Source organism: Nannospalax galili, unplaced genomic scaffold, assembly GCF_000622305.1.
Source record: "Nannospalax galili isolate Female #2095 unplaced genomic scaffold, S.galili_v1.0 scaffold199, whole genome shotgun sequence".
NCBI lineage: Eukaryota > Metazoa > Chordata > Mammalia > Rodentia > Spalacidae > Nannospalax > Nannospalax galili.
The window spans coordinates 2073950-2098645 of record NW_008343559.1 but is presented as its reverse complement, the minus strand read 5'-3'; the positions used below and the strand labels follow the sequence as shown (position 1 = coordinate 2098645).

Sequence of the window (24696 nt, the reverse complement as noted above, 5' to 3'; positions counted from 1 at the left end):
CAGTATGTTGTAGTACTCCGAGTCAAGAAGCAAACATTAAAAACAGTTTCCAGACAAGGAAAAAGATCAAAACAAATGCCCACTGGAGGCCCATGTAAAGCAGCAACAGCCTCCAGAATCCGAGGTGCTCATCATTCTGTGGGGCAGAAACCACAAGACAGATAGGATCACTCATCATGTTCATACCATGCAAGGAAATGACACACAATCTACCAACATTTGTGGACCCAACAGGTGGATATTCACTCTCCAAGAGCCAGAGCCCATGAAACAATGTGTTTTAAATGACTGAAAACCTGAAATGGGGTTGAGGAGGTGGCTCAGCAGTTAAGAGCATGTACTGCTCTTGCAGAGGACCTGAGTTATGTTCCCAGCACCTGCATCAGGTGGCTCAGAACCACCTGTAACTCCAGCTCCGGGGGATCTGATGCCTCTTTAGGCACCTACATTCACATGCACAAACACATAAACACATAATTTAAAATGAAATATAATAAAGGAAATATGGAATGAAAGCATAAAGGGGAAATGGTATAAAAATTGGAAAAAATATTAAGCAGAACCTTTAGGACTACAATGAAAACACTGAAAACAAAATGTATTTAAAGGTGGGAAATGGTAAGTTAGAAGATACAGAGGAAGAATGGCCTAGATTACAGCAAAGAGAGACGGCGAAATAAAGAACATGAAAGAGCATTTGAGAGAAAGGGTATGAGAAAGAGCGTTTAAAATAAGGAGTAAATGCATATTTTGTTTTGTTTTGGGTGTTTTGTTGGTTTAGCTTTTGTGGGTTAGGGGAGCGATTATGGGGGAAGGGTTTAGTTTGAGCAGGTCCTGCTATATAAACCAAGCTGGCCTCAAATTCACAATCCTCCTGCCTTAGCTTCCAGAGTCCTGGGATTACAGGTGTGCACCACCACACTTGGTCAATATAGATTTTAATGATAGAGGTTCAGAAGAATAAACTCAACTAAGGGACTATTTGAAAAAAGAATAACTGAATCTGATTTAAACATTACACAGCATACCCTGGTATTGATGCATCATATTTTACCCATGAATATGTACAATTTTGTAAGAAAAAGAGGTAATAACAGAATTTTTCAGAGCTAATGAACAATATAAGTCCCCAGATTGAAGTGTCTCACTAAGTACAAGCAAGCTTTCAACAAAGCCTATGTATTTAACACAGGACTATAAAACTGCATTATGCTGAAGTCAAAGAGAAGATCTTTCAAAACTTCAGAATAATGGTTGGAGAGATGGCTCAGTGGTTAACAGCACTGGCTACTCTTGCAGAAGACCTGGGTTCAAATCCCAGCACCCACATGGCAGCTAACAACCATCCGTGACTCCAGTTCCAAGGGATCTGACACCCTCTTCTGTCCCCTGTGAGTACTGCACAACACGGGTACACTTACACACAGGCAATACACGTATACACATAAAATAAAAATAAATATTATTTTTATTTTATGTGTATGCGTGTATTACCTGCATGTAGGTAAATCCACCTGTGTTGTGCAATGCCCGCAGAGGTCAGAAGAAGCTGTCAGATCCCCTGGGACTGGAGTTACAGATGGTTGTTAGCTGCCATGTGGGTGCTGGGATTCAAACCCGGGTCTTCTGCAAGAATAAACAGTGTTCTTAATCGTTGAACCATCTCTCCAGCCCCATAAAATATCTTTTAAAAAAACTTCAGAACAGCACTGGCAGAGACGTCTCATGGAAACAATGGAGTCCAGAAAATAATGGAATATCTTTAAATTTCTGATAATAACTTCTGGCACAGTTCTATGCCTGTCATTCAAGAATAAAGTGCAGGCCTGTAATCCTAATTTCTCATGAGGCTGAGGTAGGAGGAACCCAAGTCCAAGTTCAAGACCAACCTGGGTAATTTAACAAGACACTGTCTCAGAATAGAAAGGAAATGGGGTTGGAGGCATGCTGGGGATATAGTGATAGAGTGATAGAGTGCTTGCCTAGGAAGCATGAGGCCCTAGGTTAAATCCCCAATACATATTTTTTTAAAGCTTTCCATTCATAAACCATTGCTAAGACAACTATAAAATATCAAAATACATGGAGAATGGGGAGATAGCTCAGTCAGTAAAGTACCTGACATGCAAATGTGAAGGCCTGAGTTCATTTCTCAGCACTTATGTTTTTAAAAGCCAGAAGTGGAAAACAGAGACAGGTGGATCCCTAGGTCTCAGGCAAGCCAGCCTAGCCTAATTGGCAGGCCTCAAGTCCTAGTGACAGAAGCTGTATCAAAAACAGCAAAGTGGTTAGCTCCAGAGGTATGACACTCAAGGTTCACCTCTGTCTTTCACATACATATACCTGCATACACTCACACCCTCACACACAAGCGCACGCGCATGTGTGTGTCTGTGTGTATTAAAGAAGAAATTCAAAAGGAAGAAATGCAAGAGGCAGAATACCATCCTCCTGAAGACTTTCTAAGAAGTGGTGTGATTTCTTAGTCCCCACTACTGCATGTAAGATAGAGCAACTCCAAGTCAAGATTCCTCAATAGTTTCACAAACAAAGCCCAAGAAATATGAGATACAAGATGGGAAAGAACTCCATGAGTTAAGAGCTTGTTGTATTAGGACCTGCGTTCAAATCCCCAGCACCCCCATAGAAACCTGGGCGTGACTTATGTGTGTACGTGTTTGTTTTGTTTTTTGGTCTTTGGTCTTTTTGAGACAGTGTCTCCCTGTAGCAGATGGCCTGGGGCTCACTATGTAGATCAGACTGGCCTCAGACTCACAGAGATCCATCTGCCTGCCTCTGCCTCCCAAGTGCTGAGACTAAAGGCGTATGCCAGCCACCACACCCGGCAACTGTGTATGTTTATAACCCCAGCACCGTGGGACACAGACAGGCAGATCCCTAAGGAATAATCTAGCCAAAAAAGTAAATTTCTGGTTCAGTGAGAGACCTTGTCTTAAAGAAATAAGGCAGAGGGGCTGGGGAGATGGCTCAGCAGTTAAGAGCACTGACTACTCTTGCAGAGGACCCGGGTTCAATTCCCAGCACCCACATGGTGACTACGAACTGTCCTTAACTCCAGTTCCAGGGGAATCCAAATCCCTCTTCTGACCTCCGCGGCATTGCACGACACGGGTGCACTCACATACATGCAGGCAATACACTCATACACATAAAAAATTGTAAAAATAAATAAAATATTTGAAACAAAGAAATAAGGCAAGGAGTCATAGAAGACACCTCCTGTCCTCCTCCTCTGGCATCTACATGCTCATACATATCCACATACATGTTCATGAGTCACACACACATATGTGCATGTACCACACACACACACACACACACACACAGAAAACAAAAATATTTTAAATTCATATAGAGCATCCTACACCTTTAAGTTCCAAGTTCTCTGGTTCTGTTGGGCAAGTGATGGGGGATGTTTTATATTCTTCTTGCTCCACCTCAAAACATTCATTCACAGTGTAAACTCAGCATCAGAGTCCACTTTACAATCTCCCAATGCGGCTGACAGTACAAAAGTAACCAGACACAAGGTTTTCTCTTCCTGCATTTCAATCCATCCTTTCACTATTCTCAAATAAGGCATTTGTAAATAGGGTTAAAATAATGGGTTCTGGGGCTGGAGAGATGGCTCAGTGGTTAAGTGCACTGGCTGCTCTTTCAGAGGACCTGGGTTCGAGTCCCAACACTCACATGATGGCTAACAACCATCAGTAACTCCAGTTCCAGGGGATCCAACACCCTCTTCTGAGCTTCGTGGGCACTGCACAACATGAGTGCACTTACACACATGTGGGTAATACACTCATACAGATAAAATAAAAATAATTTTAAAAATAAAATATTTTTAACTTAAAAAAAGAATATATAGGTTCTTTTTTTAAAACTTTTATTATGTTTATGTTATGTGTATGAGTGTACTGCCTGCATGTATGTGAGTGCACCCATGTCATGCAATGCCACAGAGGTCAGAAGAGGGCTTTGGATTCCCCTGGAACTGGAGTTAAGGACAGGTCATAGCCGCTATGTGGGTGCTAGGAATCGAACCCAGATCCTCTTCAAGAGCAGTCAGTGTTCTTAACCGCTGAGCCATCTCTCCAGCCCCATGAATAAATAGGTTCTTAATGTGAGGCAGGGCAGGGAAGATACAGAACCACTGATAGAAGTTTCACGATCCGACCACAATAACAAAACAAAAAGTGAAGGTCCCTCCAAACAGACGTCCTTATTCCCAGACATGGCTGCATCAGGACAACCTGCTTTCTGGGGTTTCAAGCTAAGTCTCACTATTCTCTTCTCCTCTCTTACTCACACTCTGCTGACTTCTCACACATAAGAATGTGCATGCACCGTGCATATGCACCCACTCCTGCATGCAGAGCAAAGAACTTGTGGGCATGGGGCTGAGTTTTAGAACTTGTCCCTCAAGTTCTTGGGTTCAGAATCCCTGTTCATGTACTTCTGGGCCTGAAAGACACAAAGTAGACGACCGTCATTATTGCCACTTTGTCCTCTCCTTTTTCTTTCTTTTGTTGTTTTTGTGTAGTTTGGTTTCTCTTTGTTTACTTGCTTGTTTGTTGACATAGGGTTTCCCTAGGTAACTCAGACTGTCATAGGGCTCTTGATCCTCTTTCTTCAGCTTGGTAGAGCTGAGGTTACAAGCCTGAGCCACCATACCTGGCTTATTTCTCTTTCAGGCCATTCATGGCCTAAGCATAACCACTCAGCAGGTTCTATGCTGTGCCAGTCCACAGGTCAAAGGTACAAGAAGTCACCTGACAATAGCCTAGGCTGCTCCTAGCTCTCTAGGACAACCAGGACCCTACAAGTCCACTCCTCTGCTTCTTCCCCTTACAGGGACCCAGTCCATCCCTCTGCTTCCCCAACCCCTGCAGGGGCCCAGTCCATCCCTCTGCTTCCCCCCACCCCTGCAGGGGCCCAGTCCATCCCTCTGCTTCTCCCCACCCCTGCAGGGACCCAGTCCATGGGTCCATCCCTCTGCTTCCCCAATCCCTGCAGGGGCCCAGTCCATCCCTCTGCTTCCCCCCACCCCTGCAGGGGCCCAGTCCATCCTTCCACTTCCCCCCCACCCCTGCAGGGACCCAGTCCATCCCTCCACTTCTCCCCATCCCTGCAGGGACCCAGTCCATCCCTCCGCTTCTCCCCACCCCTGCAGGACCCAGTCCATCCCTCTGCTTCTCCCCACCCCTGCAGGGACCCAGTCCATCCCTCCGCTTCTCCCCACCCCTGCAGGGACCCAGTCCATCCCTCTGCTTCCCCCCACCCCTGCAGGGACCCAGTCCATCCCTCCGCTTCTCCCCACCCAAGCACATTTTTTTTCTTTGGACCTCTGTCTTCTGAATTTCCTTTTCTCCTTTGTCTTATGAAAGCCAAACTCCAAAGAAATGCCAAAGCCCAGTTGTCTGGAGTTTGACAGCAGCTGAAATGGAGGAAATCTGTCCATCTGAACCCTCAGTTCATTCCACAAATGATACTCTCAGATGAAAACATTTCATTCTGCCCAAGTTTCACTGAAGTGGAAAAAAAAAAAAAAAAAAGAAGAAAAATCTCAAAGAGTTTTCCTGCCCAAACCCAACATAAGACAGAGTTAGGTCAGTACTGCTCTTGAGGTTCATTAGAATAAGGCCAAACTCTGCAAGTGAAATTCCAGATGAAGTTCGTATGTATGTTACATACACATACATACCTATGTGTACATCCTACACCCACTAAGCCCCATTTGGACTAGGCAGCTGTGCTTATAGTGAATGCCTGAGGTAACTAACTTAAAGGAGGACATATTTTGGCTCGAGTGTGTACGGAAGTTTCCATCAGTTGAGATATTATTTGGGGGCTGTGTCAGATGTACATGGCAGAGCAAACCCACTCACATGATAGCCAAGAAGTCAAAAAGAAGGGGCATCCCCTTGGAGGGCATCCCCTCAATAGTTCAAAGACCTCTCACTAGGCCTTACAACTCTTAAAGGTACTCTAACCTCCTAATAGCACCACCATGAACAGCCTTTACAAGTGGACCTTTGATAGACACTTAAGATTCAAACTATAGCCCGTAACCTCATTACACTGCAGCCATTCTGCTCCCGGGTTTGCCATCTTATGTTCCAAACTTCCCAAACAAAGCCTTTCTGCCCTGTACATCCACTCAGAGGATGTGAAAGGGCCACCTGACTGTGGGAACAGAGCCATGCTAGACAGCTTAGACTCCCCAGCTCCTGCCAGCATCCTATGACTTCCACTCCACCAGCCACTTCGACTAGCTCAGGGTCATCCCAATTCTCCTGCATTAACTCTATCTGTCCCGTCTCCTGGCAGGGCCAGAGTCCTTTGCCCACTTGGCCACATAGTTCTAGGGGCCTTTCTCTAGAAATGCTGGTCCCTAGCATATGCATCTTGACCTGAGTCAGCTCCTTCAGGGACTTGGGAAGCCTTAGTGATTTCTCTAGATGTTCCTTTAAGTCCCTATGACTGTTACCTATTCCATTATCCTCAGGTTCAGCCTGAACTCCAGGTGCCCCATATCAAGACCCTGAAGAACCAACTTCAGGCTCTTTCTGCCCCACTATCCTAAGTCCACTTAGTGCTGCCTATTATATGCATAAATGTAGGACCATCCACTGGAGCATGGGTAGCCTCTTGGGGACCACTCTCCTGAATAAAATACTTTCCCATCCCTGCCCAGAAGCCATCAGTTTCTAGTAGCTCCTCAGAGAGAGGCAGGACTTCAAGAACCCTCCCCCATTCATGCTGAAATGGCTTGGTGTACAAATCTTCTGCATACAGTCCCAGCCACTGTGAGTTCATGTGTATAACAGTTCTGTTGTGTTCAGCAAACACTTTCACTATAGATGTCCACCACCTCTGGTTCTTACATTCTTTCTACCCCCTGTTCCATGGTGATCCCTGAGCGTTAGGGGGAATGTGATACAGATGTCCCATTTAGAGCTGAGCACTCTAAAGTCTCTTATTCTCTACACATTGTCCAGTAGTGAGTCTTTATATTAATCACCATCTACTGTAAAAAGGAGCTTCTCTGATGAATGTTGAGAGGTACACTAATCAATGGGTATAAAGGTAAGAACTTAGGGAGCAGTTTATTACTATGACATTCGACCCTTCTTTAAAGGACCTTTATCTTTACCACCTTATAACATCAAACCTAGTCTGCTTTTCCATTACAGCCCTAGAATCTGTGTCTCTGTATATGGATATATGTCTTATCTCTGCTAGTGGGAGGATGCCTAAAGGCCTGTGACCCTGAAGGGCCCCTTGAAGCCAGAGATTCTATGAGCAAACTGTCTTTCAAGAAACTGATGCCCTGTAACTTTCTATCAATTATCAACCATCCTCCATTCTATGTGGAGCTGGAGAGTCCTTTAGAACTGTCTCCATCACAACTGGCCTGAGGTACCTCATTTTCAGAAACATTTCACAGGCAATTTATCCTGAAAAGGCGTCTTATCTTCAGGCCTTTCAGACAGCTGGACATAGGTCAAATTTTTTGCCTTTTAAATAATTGAAAACCAGAAGCGCAAGATCCTGTCCAGCGCAGACCAAACATGAGCTATGAGTCACAGTAATCTACTTGGATCCCCAGGATATCTCCTAGAGAAGACAACCAGAGCAGGAGAAATGAGAGCAACACTGTAGCTACATTCTACATCTGCACATGGGCCAGAGGTAGGCAAGAACAGGTAGAGATGTGAAGGCAGAGCCCCCATTATGGAGGACACTAGGGTCAAACCACATGCCTAGGCTTTCCCATACCACCCTGAGCCTGTGCAGTCCACATCCACACACTGGGCTCTGGTGGGAGGACTCAGCCAAGGCAGCACCCAAAGGCAGAAGTACAATTCTATTACTACTTTCAAGTGAAATGATTAGCAGAAGCAGCTGCCACAAGTTTAGAAAGTTCACTTGGTCATCACCCCACAGCACACGCCACTATTTCCCTTGCTCTGTCATCCTGGCTCTCCTCCTTTGTGCCTTCCTTGTTTCTGGATCTGAGAGGGGAAGAGGAGAGAGAGAGAGAGAGAGAGAGAGAGAGAGAATTTCCTTCTCACATGTTTACCTTCCTTGCGTAGTTCTTAGCTGGGTACAGATCAGGTAAGAGCCTTAGGATGCTATTTTATTTCTCCCAAAGGCAGCATTATGGCTAGAGGCAGAGACCCATCAACCAGGAGGTCCAGTACCCCTCAGCCAGCACAGATGCACACAGTTCACTAAGGCAAGAGGAGAAGAAACAGACTAAATAGTTTTTTCTTGCCAACATCCATTTCCTGTTGAGTTACAAAGCCCAGTGAGCAGAGAAGTGTGAACTGAACTAGAGGCAAGATCGTCATTGTTTCACTAACAGGGCAGAAATGGCCAGTCCTTAAAAGCCAGCCGCTCAGCAGTTAAGCAGTTAATGTCAAATCTCTGCACAGATGCTGGGAGTCCCCAGCACCAGACCATTACTCCAGACACAATGGGATTTCCTAAGGCCATATTCTCAGCCAAAGGAATTCAAAGTGGGGGACCTGCACAAGGAGGTGACCAGAACAACAATTTTGATACTTCAGACCCAGGTATTCATTCTAAGTATACACCTAAAGGAATGCAAACACATGCCTGTGTTCTAGCATTCAGCACAGCATGGCAGGCAACTCAAGTGTCCAAAAGATGAGCAGAAAAAGAAACTGAGATGTACTTACAAAGTAATATTCAGCACTAAAAAGGGATGGGGTCTGACACATGCAGCAGCATGGCTGAGCCTTGAAGACACTGAGCTAACCAAAAGAGCCAGATGCAAAAGAATCGTACATGAAGTATCTAGAACAGGCAAATTCATAGACAGAAAGTAGGTTAAAAGTTACCAGAGACTGAGGGAAGGAGAAGTGGCGGGGGTAGGGAGATACTGTTTAATGGTTAGAGAAGTTTTGTTTATGGTAATGAAAAAGTTCAGGGATAGTGGTGTGCAACACAGTGAATACATTCAAAGCCACTGGATTATACGATTAAAATGGCTCATTTTACATTATATATTTTAAAAGATCTTACCCATCAGGAAGTCTGACTCACAGACCTAAGTCTTACTGACACACTTACCTAAGCTTAGAAAAAAATTCTGGAACCCACTTTTCAGCGAAAGTGTTTAATCCTACCTCAAACTACTTTCATTCTTCCTTTGAACTCTATCGTTTCATACCTAGATTGTCATTCCAAGATTCCCATGTACTACCAATAACTACATGTATAACTCTACTTACAGAATTATCATTTTGTCAATAGAACATAAGAAACCACAGAAACAAAAGTAAACTCTTGTTTGCCAAGAGGCAGAGGGAAAATGAAGAGTGATCACTAGAGGGGATAGGACTTCCTTCTGAGGTGATGAAACTGTTGGGAACTAGATAGTGGTGATGATTCCATAACTTTAAACATCCTAAAAGCCACTTGAAATGAATACATGCCATATCATATGAATTATATCTAAACAACAACTCAACAACGCTGTTATTTAAAAATAAATAGAGGCTGGAAAGATGGCTCAGCAGTTAAGAGTGCTGGCTGCTCTTCCAGAGGATCTGAGTTCAGTCCCCAGCACCCACATCAGGCGACTCGCAGCCACCTGTAATCCCAAATCCAGGGAATCCAGTGCTAAATATGGCCTCTGCAGGCATCTGCAGACATGTGTACTCATACACACTGAAACGCACGCATACACATAAATAAAAATAAATCTCAATTTTTTTGTCTTTTTGAGACAGGGTCTTCCTGTAGACCCAGCTGGCCTTGGAGCACGCTATGAAGACCAGGCTGGCCTTGAACTCACAGAGATCTGCTTATCTCTACTTCCCAAGGTCTGGGACTAAAGGCATGTACCACCACACCTGGCTCTTTTTTAATAGTTTTATTGATTCGAGAATTTCACACTATACACTCTGACCATATCCAGACCTTCGAGAATTCTCCCTCTCCATCCCCATCTTACTAGCCCCTCCCTGACATCATGTCCTCTATTATTTTTTTTCTTTTTTTGAAGGTCTATCAAGTCTAATCTGTATTTCCCAAGTGCTCTCAAGTATAGAGCTATCCTTAAGAAAAATGTCATATATTCTGTCTCATAAGTGGATGCTAGCTTTCTGTCTTTAGATAGGTGTGTTTCAACTGGAAAAACCTTAGAGATCAAGAAACTAACAAGGGACCATGGGAGAGAGTTTATGGGAGGGAAGACAGAATGAAGTGATATAGTAGGAAACGGGAATAGTGGACAGGACGGGTTTAATGGGTTTGGAATGGAAAGGTAAGGGAGAAGAGGGAGTAAGGGGTGGGACAACACTGTCTTTTGAAAGAGTCATATGGAAACCTATTGTAGGAGCTTACTTTGCTATATACATGCACAATATAAAAGAGTTTAAATGTAGTTACCCTACACAGGGGTTCAATGGCCCTAACAGACACCATGGGCTAGCAAATGAACAGCCCAATGCTTGGAGTGGACTCCCTCTCTTGAAGTTGTTGACCAGAGACATTCCAGAGACCCTCAAACATTGGCTATTGTGCTTGTGCTTGATTACTCAACAGAAAAAAAAATCTTTAAAAGATAATATAAATACAATAAACCAACAAATAAATAGTCAGGCATGCTGGCAAATGTCTGTTATCCCAGAACTTGGGAAATAGAGGCAGAAGGATCAGGGGTTTAAGACCAGACTTAGCTACATAGCAAGTCAAAGGCCAGTCTATCTCAAAAAAATAAATAAAGGTAAAGCAATCAATACACAATGCATACTGTTGGGGAGCTCATGGACGGGACAAGTGAACACCAAAGAAGTCTGCTGTAGAGTGGAGTGTGTCTGTCCTCCAGGAGGGTCACCAAAAACTATCCAAGAACAGGCTAGAGCAAGGCTACACTGCCATAGGCCTTAAGACTGGTCCATAGAGGGAACTGGAACACCCAAGAGAGCCTGGCAGAAACTATGAGCCGAAGTCAACAGCCAGAATGTGGGCTGAAGAGAGGAGGCCAGGGAGAGGCCCTGAAGCAGCTGTCACAGAAGACCTCCACCTCAGCTCTTCCCCCATGACACCAGTGCAGCAGGAGCAGGCATCTCCACAAAGCAAATCTAAGCAAGGTTCCGTGAGGTTAGGCTAAGGTAGTTTCCCCAAAGTAGGTGGGTAGTGGGTTCTCTTTGAATTCTTCTCCATATGAAGCACTATAGTTTGGATCTGAAATGTCCCCAAAGACTCCAGTGTTGAAGGCTTAGTCACCAGCCTTCAGCCATACTGAAAGGTGCTGAAACCTTCAGGAGGTGGGGTGTGGTGGAAAGATGTGGGACTCTGGCTCCTTCTTTTCTCTTTGCTTCCCAGCAGCCACGAGGTGAGCATCCTTGCTCCTAACACACACTCCCGGCCATGATGCTCTGCTTCACCCACAGCCCCAAAGCAATGGAGCCAACAGACCAGCGACAACAAACCTCTGCAGCCATGCACCAAAAGAAACTTTCCCTCTTTATAAGTGGAGTATTTCAGATATTTTATAATTGAAAGCTAACACATGGAGAAATAATAGAAAAAAATGTTTTTTAAAGCCTGGTCTTCAATTTCTTAAAAAATATGGTAACCACCCACCTTGTAAGATTGATGTAAGGATGAAATTACATTAAGTATGTGAGGCACCAAGAACTGTACGTGCAGTATGTTAGGTATTCAGTAGACACCGGGGAATACTCCCAACCCATTGTAAAAATATAAAAGATTGGCATGCTTCAGGAGTTTTTACCCCCTTAAATAAAAATTAAAACCTAGATGGTTCTACAGATCACAGGCCCAGAGGATCTGGACAAGCACTGTGAAGTAGACTGCAAAAATTTCCCAGCATACTTTTTGATGAGATTATTTTTACTTAAATTAAAAGCTAATCCTTCGACTTAAAATGAGACACAAGCCCTTTCCTATTTTGATAAACATCTCAAGGCATCACACAAAACTACTACTTTTACTTAAAAAAAAAAAAACTCTAGTACTTTCACCATTTTTTTAAAAAATTAGTCCATTTCCCAAAAGCAAAGTTTCTTTTTGAAACAAAGTATTCCTTCCCACATAGTCTGCACTTCTCTGCTGGGCAGTGGGGAGGAGGTCTAGGGAATTCACGTTAGAAAGGGAAGCAATTTGTTTACGAAGGTTGGTGTCCCTTCTGCTTTTATCTGTATATATTCTGTGTATCAAAAGACTGGCCCATTTGGCTTTGGACTTGGAGCTAAAGGCAGGGAGTCATATGCTGTGACTGTGTGAAGGTAGCGGCATCACAGCGGGTAGCATAATGTGCCCACGGGGTCATGCCCCTCAAGCTGGAACAGCGGTGCAGATGGAGCCTTAGTCCTGGGAGCCTACTGGCCAAGGTGGCTAACAGCTGTCGAGAGAACCACTAGACTCTCTAAACGTCAGAATACCGGGTCTATCCTGAATGATTACTTCTTTCCTGATTATTCTGGTATAAACCAGCCCACCTCAAACTCTTGTTTGTTCTTCCATTTTCATCTTTCCATCCTCCACTGACACCCGTGAAGTGCCAAAATGCTGTCAAAGTTGCTTCAGGGTGGTGGTTTCTCAAACTCCGACGCTCTGAGCTTGGGGCAGGAGGGAAGTGGGCAAATGAAAACAGTTCAAGGGCACATCTATTAGAGGGTAAAAATCATGATTTTGCAGCTGGGCGTGGTGACGCACGCCTGCAGTCCCAGCACTTGGGAGGCAGATCTCTGTGAGTTCAAGGCCAGCCTGGTCTTCATAGTGAGTTCCAGGACTGCTGGGGCTACAGGGAAACCCTGCTTCAAAAAGACCAAAAAAAAAAAAAAAATCATGATTTTGCAGGTGCTCCTGTGGACATGTATAAACTTTCACTCTAGTGAGAAATTATTTTTAAACCTTTCCAATGACAGATACCTCCCACCCCTGTCCCAACTCTGTTCCTAAATCTAACATCTCAGACATTAGTTTAAGTCAGTACAAAAGTGGGGGCAGGAGATGCGAAGAAAGGGAAAGGTGGAGAGGTTCATCACACACAGTTCAACCAGAAACTCTAAGCAATGCTCTCAGGGTATGCAACCAACCCTCCAGCTAGTCAGGAGGACAGAGCCTCGATATGAACTTCTAGTCACATCCAGCCCACATGACCCTTTTGGAGCCTCTATTTTCACAGATAAAAATGAGAATTTTTCCCTGAGGCTCCTTTACCCACCAAATGCTCTAAGCCTAGAAAGTAAACTCCAGAAGAGACATCATATCTATTTCCATGTTTGATAGGCCCTCCGAGGAACATCAGTCCATCCCCATCCCAGACACACACACCACCACCACCACCACCACCACGACAACAACAACACAAAGCATAAAACAACTCTGCAGCTAATGTATCATGCAGCGTACCATTTTGTAGGTCTTGGAAGGGGAGAGGCAGAGGGGCTGGGTTCTTGCCAGTCCACCCCACTTTTAAATATCCTCTGCCCAAAGCCAGCATAACTATTCCTTTGGTTCCCTCAGGAAAGAAAGTGTCTATTTTCAACCTTTATTTGACTCTCAGCAGCCCAGGCCCAGACTTCCCTCCTTACAGTCCCTTAACTTCCTTCTTAGAGTGAGTCCAAGTCCACAAGTGGTAACTGAGTCCCCTGCGACCTTGCTCCCTTGCATGGTCCTGTTTAGGGACCTTGACTTTCTGAAGCTCCACCCCTTTCACAGCTGCCTGTTCTGTGAGATCACCCTAGGCTCCCAGTCACCCTACTGGGATCCCCATCCACACAGCACACACTGGGAGCTGAAGCAAGGCCCTGGAATATCCTGGAGAAAGAGGATGACACAGAATCAGCTCCATTTCACTTGTTGCTATGAGATGTAACTGCTTCTGAGAATTTCAAAACTGTGGGAGCAGCAAGGGTCTGGGGAGGCCTCCTGGGCCGCACTTACATAGGATCAGCAAAGCCTGAGCATGGGCAGCATACGACCACCTAGAGATTAAAGACACAGGTTTCAGCTCCTTGGATCACTGTATTCACCCTCAGTTCTGCTCGGTCTGCAACAGGCCTAGCTGAAGCCTAGGCACTAGACTGAAAAGGCACTGAAATCATGCCTCTTTTCCTAGAGGGAGCCTGTCACGGTCCTGTCACTGCTACTTGTTTTATTCAGTGCCTAACCTTGAGGTGCAGTAAACAAGTGTTGACTAAATTATTTTAATGCTGACAGCCATGACTCCAAGTATCGTTTCGTTACCAGAATGATTAGCATGTTGCTACATATTTAGCACCTAATATTTCACAAAACAAAATCCCCCATGCCTTTTTTCGTTTTCAGTCTATTCTGCTCTCCTCAGTAGTGCCTAACATGAGTCTAGCCAAGAGAGAGGACAGAATCTAGAAGCAGACTAAATTATGATTATTTTGGTAATCAGTCTTGCTGTTGGTCTTCAGGCTTGTTTCTACAACAAGCCATGGGCTTTCTTTAATGTGTATTAGAAGTTAAATTGTTTTCTTCATTCCTCAGGGGGCCAACAAGAAAGCTGTGATGTGACTGGCTGTCTGACCCATAATTCCTACATCACCCACAGCTTTAACACCAGGCAGGCAGAATTACTGTAAAAGGAAGAAAGCATCACTGGCCACTCACCCCTTCTAAGTCAGTGTTCCTTGGTCCTCAGAACTTGCCAGAGCAACTCAGAAACCAAGGAAAATAGACACAGAGAAGAAAATACCAAGAGTTGGAAAATAGCACTTAAGATCAGAATGGACCTCAATGACTTCCTAGCCTGGGTCTCCTAATCCAGCAGGAGATGGCAGAGGCAGAAATCAGCTGTGAAGTTCATCCATCTGTCTTGTAGTTTTTCCCCCTAAAAAGTTAAGGAAATGTCTTCTTGCCTTGGAGCTACTGATGAGCGTGGTAACCCCACAGGTTAGCATCTCTAGGTCCCCACTTTCAGGTTGCCTCAGTCTGTCTAGCTTGGAAACCACTGGCCCACCATCCCTCTCAAATCCAGACAGAAGTCAACATGTGGCCATGGTATGTTCAGCCACCCCATCCAAAGGCTCCCTCTAGGCTCTGCAGGATACTGTCTGTGCCCCAGGTGAGCAGAAGTCTGAAGTGCAACAGAACCTGAGAAATCCAAAGGGGTTTTCAGGACCTCTGGAAGAAAGAGCCGTGGAGGGACACAGGGCTGCCCTCATTCTGCAAGGCCTACAGGGTGTATAGCACCATAGAGACACATACTGGTCTTCAGTTCTTCTGCACCAGGGCAGGTATATGCATGAGGAAGCAGGCACAGCTCCAACCGGAAATTGTCTCCGTGCCCCCAAAGTCTTTCCTCATCTGACTGGCCCTGGAGACCCTGACCTGACTCTTAAGCCCTGTAGCACCACCTACTGGGAGAGGCAGAAATCAGATTCACTGCAGGTCCTGTAGCATCTGTTCACACAGGACTACATTCAATTTTACATCCAACCCCTGGGCTGAGAGTGGATTTCTGTCAGGAAGTAGAATCCAAAGATTAGCAAGGTCTCAAAAACTCCACTGTGTCTCCCCTAGGGCCCTTTTAGTGGATTTTTTCACAGAAGAGTCCACCCAAAGCCGTTTTGAGTAGAAGAGAGGACTAAAGAAATACTAAGTCATCTCCAAGACTTCAGGGGGCTAGTGGCTCACCACTGCATTGACAAATCACTACTATCTCTGTGGCATCTATTGTCCCAGAATGAGTTTGCACTTAACATGAGGTTTAAGAAAAAAAAAAAGTTCAAACCTTTTTAGGAGACTGCATCATCAACATTCCTTTGCATAAGACCAGGGTCAGTGAGGTACATTAGTTCTTTCTAATTCTGAGTGTGTGTGTGTGTGTGTGTGTGTGTGTGTGTGTGTACACATGTTTAACTACCACTAAAATGGATTCTATGGAAATAATGAAGACTTTGATTCCCTTATGTTGTATTGCTATATTACCAGGAACAGCACTTGGAACTCAAGAGCCCCTTTTCTCTAGCTTGCTCCGTGCAGCGTGCAGAGAAAGAGAAACTGATCTCAGCTTCCTCGACCTGCACCAGCTGAGGGGAAAGCATCACAGATCTCTATTTAAAAAGAATTGACTGTATTATTTTGTTATTACTTCATTTAAAATGATGACTATTATTCTGTTGGATGGCTAAGTAGTTTAAAGAAAAGGGCAGAGTGTTTTCCCCTCCCAGAATACGTTTCTCCCCTCTGCCCTGCCTCCAGCAGATAAGGGACATTACGATGTTTTATGTGTTAAGTGGTTGACTACTAAGAAACTCATTTGCTAGCTGGAGCTCACAATGGATTATCAGCCTAGAAAGGTGGAAGGCTGGCCTGGTACCTGAGCAGACTGGGAACCAGAAGTAAGGCATAGCTTGAGTGTATCACCTCAGCCCGAAGCCCGAAGTCTGAGGTCAGAGTCCATCTTTCCCTCAACTTCCAGGTTGTTTTGAGGAGCTGGCCTCTGGCCCCCGTGGTCTGACCTTTAGCATGTGTATGCACACAGACTGCAACTGAAAAGCTGGGCAAAGGAGGTGCATTCGGTGCTTTCAAGCCAGTCAGAAGAGAAGAGAGCAACCACCTGGCAACTTCTTTGGTTCTCCACTCTGATTGGTCACCATTGCTGTTCTGAGGTCATCATTTGGCTCTTCTCTCTGCCTCTTGAAACTCTAGCCCCCAACTACACTTCCTCATCCATGAATTACTAAGTCAGCCACTTCTTCCTTGTAACTAGTCATACTCCTCCAGGTAAATCCTTCCCACTTCTCCACCATCCCCATCCCTCCCCAAAGGAAGTCTAACCAATCAAAGAAGAGGAAGTAGGAGGTAGAGGGGGACAAGGACCCTGGTGCTCTTTCACCTGAGAACCGCATCTGGGGATGGAGGCAAAAGTGCTCCTGTGAATTATATAACCACTGCAGCTCTGATGGAAGACAGTGGCATCCAGGTTCCTATAGTGTTCGCTGGCTTCCTGCTGGAAAGGTAGAGCTCCTGGCCACTGCTCCCTCCTCTCTTCCCCTACATCCTTCTCCACAACCTGCAGCATTGGTGCTCCTGTTCTTAAAGCCTGCTCCCTGCATGGAGCTCTGGGATGATGCTGAGGAGCAAGGGGCAAAAGAAAAGAGAGTAGGGAAGTAAGCTAAGAAGAGGTTTATCCTCCACTACAAGGAGATCTAGCAAACTATGAACGTACCTGTTAGGACCACAATGTCTTGCTCTCAGTAGTAATAGTTGGGACAGTATTGCTTAGTCCTCCTCCACTGAGAGAGTTGCTTAGATGGAGGACGTGGGCAGAACCTGAGAGAGGTAGTCCATTCCCACTCTTCAAAAATACCATCCTCTCTTCTGTCTCATTCCCTCCCTCCTCCGAATCCATCCATGACTCCATCAGCTAGGAAAGGGACATAGGGACAGATGGAAGCACCAAGTAGGCAGACTGGAGATAGAGGCTATTCTTGTGACCCCAAAGCCCTAGCACCCATGACCCAAGTCTTTCTTCCCAAGGAGGCCAAAATCCCCCACTTTGCCACTCAAGGTGGGAAGCCACTTGGCCCCAAATAGGCTTCAGGATGGAGGCAGACCAGGCAGGCCCGCAAGCTCCTCAGCAGCCCCAATCTGGAAAGGCAATGGCCCTATCCCCAAATGGTGATGATCTGGCAAAAGGAGGGAAGAGGCTGAACACCAGACCTGGAAACTACTTCTACCAGGCTGGGCTCTGAAGTATCACTTGGAAGAACCCTGGCAAGGCCAAGGAAGACATGGAGTGGAAGAGCGATGGAAGCTGCGGAGGGGAAGAGGAAAAGGAGACTACACCCAAGGGGCAGAAAGCCCGCAGAAGAAAGAGGCATCTTGAGAACAAGGCAATTTAGCATTATCACCTCACCACCACCTTAATCACTGAGCTATGTCAAACACAGTAACTTCTCAATGGAGGGGTGGAGGAGGAGGAGAAGAAGGAGAAAGTTTCCAGGAAGTGGGGAGTTACCTGAAAGCCTTTCACCATCTGAGCGGGAGCTGTGGCACTTGATGCCCAGGATGAAGATGCTCAAAGAACACACGCCAGGCAATCATACTATGGAGCCTGAAGAACTAGTCACACCCTTTCCTGATTTCCTTAAAACATGTCAAAGCAAAGCCCACCCACCGCTGGCCCTCTAGCCCCTTCCATTCTCGGATGCTAGTCCACGCAGGAGTGTGGATCGGAACACGCGAAGCGTGGGCTGGCCCAGGGTCAATGGCAGTGAAGAGGTGGGCGGTGTTATGAGAGAGATGGAGAGAGGAGGCGCGCGGAGACTCAAGGCTGCATCCCCGCCCCCCACCCGCGACCCAGAGCGCACTGCCCGAGGAAATGGCTCTGGGAAGCGTGGCCCCGGGCAGCTCAAGGGGGGGGGGGGGCGCGACCCGGGTGCAGGGTGTCTTGACGGCGGGGTGCGCGCGCGCGTTCCCAGCCGCGCCCCCGGGACCGAGCGAGGGACCCCGAAGCAGCCGCTCCCTTCGCCAGGCGCAGCGGCCCGGCGGTCCGGCTTTCGAGGCAGAGAGATCGCGAGGCAGTAGCGAGCAGCAGGCACTTGGGGAACTTTCCCCCTCGCCGGGAATGGCATGGGAAACACATGCTCGGAAGAAGCCGGCCGCGGGGGGAGGGGCGGGAATTTTCCGCTCGGGCTCGTGGGCCGGCGGGCCGGGGCTCCCGCGGCGTCGGCGCCCCTCTCGCACGCGGCGCGGGACGGCTGCACCCGGATCCGCCGAGGGCAACGCGGGCCGGAGGAGCTGGGCGAAGCCGCGGGGTCCCCCCCGCTTACCTTGGTGGTTTTCCTCCGGAACGTACATCCTGGTGTTTTCATTGACCATTGGCCAAAAACTGCTTGGAAAGGAGAAGCCACAAAGAGGAAGAAATGCAAAAACAGCCCCGAAGCGGGTCGGGAGGAATCCGTCGTCCGAGGTCGGCGGCTTTCGCGCAAATCGAGGAAGCCGGGAATCCGCAGTGTTTCTTCCTCCCTTCGGGGTGATTACCTGATCCCCATTATTGCACCAAACACCACAAACTGCTGCTTTCCACTACCGCCTCCTTTCGTGAGATTGGAAAGCATCCTCAGTACATCCGGGCCCCTTCCAAGAATTTAGCACCGCACCTCTGGCCGCTCCACCGTTTGGACAAAAAATAATAATAATAATGAGAAATGGAGAGGCGGAGAGAGAAGAGGCGCAAAGCCGAGGCGAGGGGGAGCCGAGCGGACCCGCGGCGCGGGGCGGACCCCAGGCCGCCAGGGGGCCGAGGCGTCTCGGGCCCGCCCAGGGCGAGCGCTCCGAGGCCCGGTCGGCTTCTGGGGATGGAAAGCGGCGGCTCACACCTGGGGCTCGCCCGCAGGAAGCCCGCGCCGCCGCTCCGGGCCGCGCCGCGCCGAGCGCCGTTCTGGCAGGGAGCTGTTTCTGCAGAGGCAGCGAGAGGGAGACACCGGGCGCGAGAGCGCGGCGCTGCCTCCCTCCGTCCCTCCCTCCCTTGCTCAGCCCCGCCGCGCCCGCGCCCGCCCTGCCCGCGCCCGCCCGGCGCGCCGGAGCAGACGCGCTGAACGCTTCCAGATGTGGCGGGGGGGCGCTCCAGGCGCGGACCAGAGCCCAACTTCAGCGCCCGCGGCCGCGCCACCCGACCAACCCCTTGCCGGCACGGCGGCCGGGGAACTAGTGCAGGCCTCCGGCCACGAGAGGCGCCGGGGCAGCCCCGGGTTCGAGGCTCCAGGATCCCCTGTTGCGCCCAGGATTGGCCTGCAGACCCCCGCTTTCCTGCTGCTCGGCCCTCAGGGGCCCAGCAGGCCTCGCTGTGTGAGCGGAATTCCAAGAACAAGGAATACAATTTGCCCAACTCCCAGTCTCTTTAAGATCGAGTGAACAAAACGGCAAAATGAGCTGTGATTCCGTGATTCTGTTGGATCAATTACAATCAGAGCGGTTGTAGAAGTGACATACACGGGCGACATACACAGGCGAGGATGGGCAGCAGATGGGAGGGGAGAGAGAAAGAGCCCTAGAGGCGGAGCCTCGTGCAAAGCAGCGGTGGTGCCCAGATGTCTGAACAGATTAATAGAGCCAGGTTTGCTGATTCCTTGGGGGCAGGCGAGCACGTGTTCTGCCAGCATATACTTACCCACTTCTCTTAATTATTTCTGCCACCCTGGCCGGGAGCTGTGGAGCACATCTCTCCAGCACTCACTGCAGCCAAGGTAGGACCCGTGGCACCTCCTGCAAGCCCAGCTCCTCTAGATGGGGCTGCTGAGTCCTTTCTGGAAGGGCCTACCACTGGGAAACCCACTGTAGCTAGAGGCCCTTAGACTTTCTCACTCCCTGACCCCTGGTTCCCTAGAGAGCCCTATTATCCGCCTGCCTTTAAGCAAGAACCTATGTCAAATATAGATCTCAAGTCTAGACCTTTCTTCTGAATCCCAGAGTCCAGCCAACCAGCCCTCTCCACATGAGCGTCTAACAGCTCAAACCTCATCTATCTGGGCCTGTGCCTCACACAGTCTTCCCTCGATTCACTTGATCCTCATAGTCGCTCAGATAAGAAGCCTGGCTTCATCTTAACTTGATTTCTCTCATTGCCTCACATCTGTGCATCAAACAATTCGCCTTGGACCGAATGCCTATTGGCCTCCCTCATTCCCTCTGCTGCCACACCTTCCAAGGCTGAGCCAAAGTTCTGCACTTGGGGCGCTGCAGTGACTGGTCCCCAGTCACTCCCCTCCTTTCCTCAAGTCTATCCTCAACACACAACTGGAAGAATCATTTTTAAATGGCACTCTTCTTCCCCAAACCTTCCAGTGGCCCTTTTGTCACTTAGTGAAAGTCACAATAACCTACAAGAACTACAGGCAGGACAGTGTACAACTTCCATCACACCCTCCCTTACTGCTTTCCCTTCCTCCTCCAGGTTCCTCTAAACACATCAGAAATGACCACACACATACATACACACACACACACACACACACACACACACACACACACAAAGCCTCTTGCCTCTGTTCTAGTCCTGCCTACTGCAGTCCCTTCCCTAGACATCTTAGAGATGCCTTAGCTTCTTGAAAACCTAGCTCCTGATCTCACCCTGAGTAAATACTGCAAACTGCCAACTCCCACCAGCACTTCCTGTCTTATACCCTGCCTTTTACATTGCATTTAATCCCTAATGGCTGGCTAATACATTGTGTGACTTATTTATTCATTAATTTTGTTGTTTATTTGTAAACTGCCTCCCTTCAAAGGAAGCTGCTCGAAGGCAAGGTGTCTTACACAGTTTTATTCATCAATGCATAGAGCAGTATCTGGTAGGTAGCAAGTACCTAATAAATGCATGCTGAGTGAGTGAAGGATGAATGGGCGGCTGGATGCATGCATGCATGCCTCAGAAGCTTCAGGCATGCTGCAACTCGCTGTATTTCTCAAAGCGCCTCTCTGGCCACTGCTTGAGACCTGAAACCTCACCACTCCCCCACTTTCCTTTGTGCAGTGGTTTTGGCACCAGATTAAAATGTGAGTGCCCCAGGAGAGGTATTAAGCTTTATCACTCATCTTCATTCTACTGTCAGTAGTGGTCTAAACGTTTTGGTTAGAAGAGATGTCTCTTTGCCACCCTAGTATGTGAGTCCTCACCTTTCAACCTCCAATTTCAGAAAGAAAATTAGAAATGATGCAGATCCCATTTAGGGGGATCGTAGGCCTGGATTTCAGGGACCAGTGTAGCTGATCATCTGCATACGCCAATAATAAAATCGGCTTGCATCCCCATTGTATCCTATGGCTAACATTGCCAAGTGCTCTGTGTAAATAGGTATTGTTATTATTCCCATTTCACAGATGGGAAAACTAAAACTCATGTACCATGGCCAGGGGCACCCAACTGGTAAAATGGAAAGCCAGTACTTAGCCCAGGAAAATCTGACACCAAATTCATGTGCCTAATATTGTCTTGCTCTCTCTTGGCAGGGTGGTCAAAAGTGATGTGGCAGGTGGTAGAGCTGCAAGAGCGGAACAGTTTATAACAACAGCAAAATGATTGCAAAATGTGCTTCACAAAATGCCATGTAATTGAGAACCAAGTGTATGTGTTTTAGGGGGTTACAGACTTGATTGATGGTCCAGCTTTTCTATAAGTAGGCACTGTATAAACCAAGCAAGAAAATATTACCTTCATGCTGTTTTAGTTTCATTTTTCACTTCTCTTTTCAGCTGTTAAATGTGCTCTTTCCTTTCCAGAAAAAGGTATTTTTTAAATATTTGGTCTTGCAATGTACACCAGTATTCTGCTTTCTAACTTTGGAACCCAGCCCTGGGTGTTCTTTTTCAAGGTAACAAATTCTCCAATTGTGATGTGGGGATGTGGGAACAGAAACAGCAGCCTGCCTCTCTTTCACTGAGAGCTTTGACTCCAACTACAAGTGCTTTCCTTTCTCCTCCCTCTCCCCGGGTGTTTATCTCTGCCAGGCTTTCCACAACAGTATTGGACTTGTGCACATTTCCCCCCAACCCCATGCACACACTTCCCAGATCTGAAGAAAGAACTGTGTTCCTTCCTCTGCATATGCGTTGTACATATGGACACTCAATGTTTACTTAGTTCTTTATTTACTCTGAATAACAGTCTACTCTATGACCACAAATGTTTCCTTTGGAAGCAATTAAGAGTGTACTGAATTAGTTAATTACAGTGTATTTATGAGAGTGGGAAAACTTGAAAATAATCAAAATACTCAAAATGTTGGCTAAATAATGATATTACAAAATTATTCCAAATATTGTTCCACATATATGTGCTCATTTACTTTTCAGGACATCCATGTAAACTGCTTCTGTTCCTATTTTACAGGAGGAAACAACGAGACAAAGGTTTCTTCGCTTGTCGGTGTTTTGATTTGAACCTCAGCAGCTTGGCTTCAGCGCCTGGTCTCTTTGCCACTCCATGGATAAACTAGGGCACATGGATATAAGAAAATCCAATGACACGAATAGTATTGAAGGGGAATATTAGTGACATGGAAAAAGACAGCTCCAAAAGAAAAAGGAGTTATCAAATATCATATACAGAATAGTGCCCCCCTTTCTTTTACATGTGTATTCTTGAATTAGGAAAAAACAATGGAGGATCACACCAAAATGTTGGCAGTAGCTCCCTTGGGGAACTATAGTAATAGATAAATTTTTCTTCATCTTTACTCTTATCTGGCCAGAATTATGGGAACCAGACTACCAGGCAGGTGCTCTGTCCTGTGAACAGCTATACCACTTGGGACCAGGACCCCAATGCTTTGTCAGGGAGGACACCTCTAAAGAAGCTGAGCTCCAAAGTGTCCCTCTGCCCACCTAACAGCTGCTTAATACTGAAGTTGCCACCCAACTGCAGAAATCCTCTTGATGATTAAATATTGTCATCGTTACATAATCACCTAGGAGATAAGCCTCTGGGCATGTCTGTGAGGGATTATCTAGATTAGGTTAAGCAAGGTGGGAAGACCCACCTTATCTGTGGGCCTTACCACTCCATGAGCCAGCAGAGCAAGATTCATCTCTCTCTGCTTCCTGACTGCTGGTGCAATGTGAGGGTACCTCAAGATTGTGCAGCCATGCCTTCTCCACCATGTTGGACTGTACCCTCAACTGTACCCTCAAATTATGAGCCAAAATAAATCTTTCCTTTCTTAAGCTTCTTTTGTCAGGTATTATGTCATAGCAACAAAAACTGAGCTAGAGAGATTACTCAGTACTTAAAAGCACTCACTGCCCTTCCAGAGGACCTAGGTTCGGTTCCCAGCACCCATGTGGCAGTTAACACCTGTCCTTAAATCTGGTTCCGGGAGATCTGACACCTACTTCTGGCCTCCAGGATCACTGCATGCAAGAGTGCACTGAAATACATACAGGCAAAACACTCATACACATAAAATAAAAAATTTTTAAATGAAAGAACATAAATTTCCTGACCAGTGGGTCAAGCCCTAATGCACTATATTGTCCTTGCTTACTCCAAGGTACCTAACTAATGTTTCAGTCACTCTGCTGATGGCAGAGAGCTAGGAGCAAGGACATAATGGGTACCATGTAATGCAAACGTTCTCCAACCACATCTCATTCCTTAATTTCTAACTCAGGAGATTGCCTGTTATAAGAGTGAGCATTTGAAACCAGGTAACAGTGAGTGTCAAACCAAGAGTAGGAAGGGATGAGTCAGAAGGGCAAGCGGGCTACCTTCTTTTCTAATTTCTTTTTATTTTATGCGTATGAGTTTTTTGCCTGTATGTATAGAAGTGCACCATGTGCGTGCAATGCCCGTGAAGGCCATAAGAGAGTGTCAGATTCCCTGGAATTGGAGTTATATATGGTTGTTAGCTGCCATGTGGGTGCTTGGACTCGAACCCAGGTCCTCTGCCAGAGCAGTCAGTGCTCTTAACCACTGATCCATCTCTCCAGTGCCTAGACTACCTTCTTTACCTCTGCCACGGGTCCCCAGAGCCATACCACCTCAGAGACCAAAACCTGGAAGGAACACTAGTGTAGTCGTTCTACTTTGGTCGGCTTAGCTGCACTGGAGCCTTATTTTCCAGAGCTGTCTCTATGTGGCTCCAGGTTGCAGTTGTCCACAACAGGTACTTGGGGAAGTGGAAGAGACAC

The 24696-nt window shown here is 46.8% G+C and overlaps 2 protein-coding genes across 2 annotated transcripts in view; one reads left to right on the top strand and one right to left on the bottom strand.

The window, feature by feature from the left end:
- The window catches only part of Cacna1c (calcium voltage-gated channel subunit alpha1 C), a 617044-nt gene extending 597520 nt beyond the window's left edge, over nt 1-19524 (bottom strand). Inside the window, 1 exon segment of the mRNA XM_017799802.2 lies at nt 18840-19524. Within this exon segment, the coding sequence (XP_017655291.1) occupies nt 18840-18888 (49 nt within the window). The 5' untranslated portion in view covers nt 18889-19524.
- Nucleotides 18933-23704, top strand: LOC115071478 (collagen alpha-1(I) chain-like). Its single transcript, XM_029566810.1, has 3 exons — nt 18933-19007; nt 19162-20255; nt 21297-23704. The coding sequence occupies exons 1-2, from the start codon at nt 18933-18935 to the stop codon at nt 19921-19923; spliced, it is 837 nt and encodes a 278-aa protein (XP_029422670.1). The 3' UTR covers nt 19924-20255; nt 21297-23704.
- Nucleotides 23705-24696: the final 992 nt, after the last annotated feature.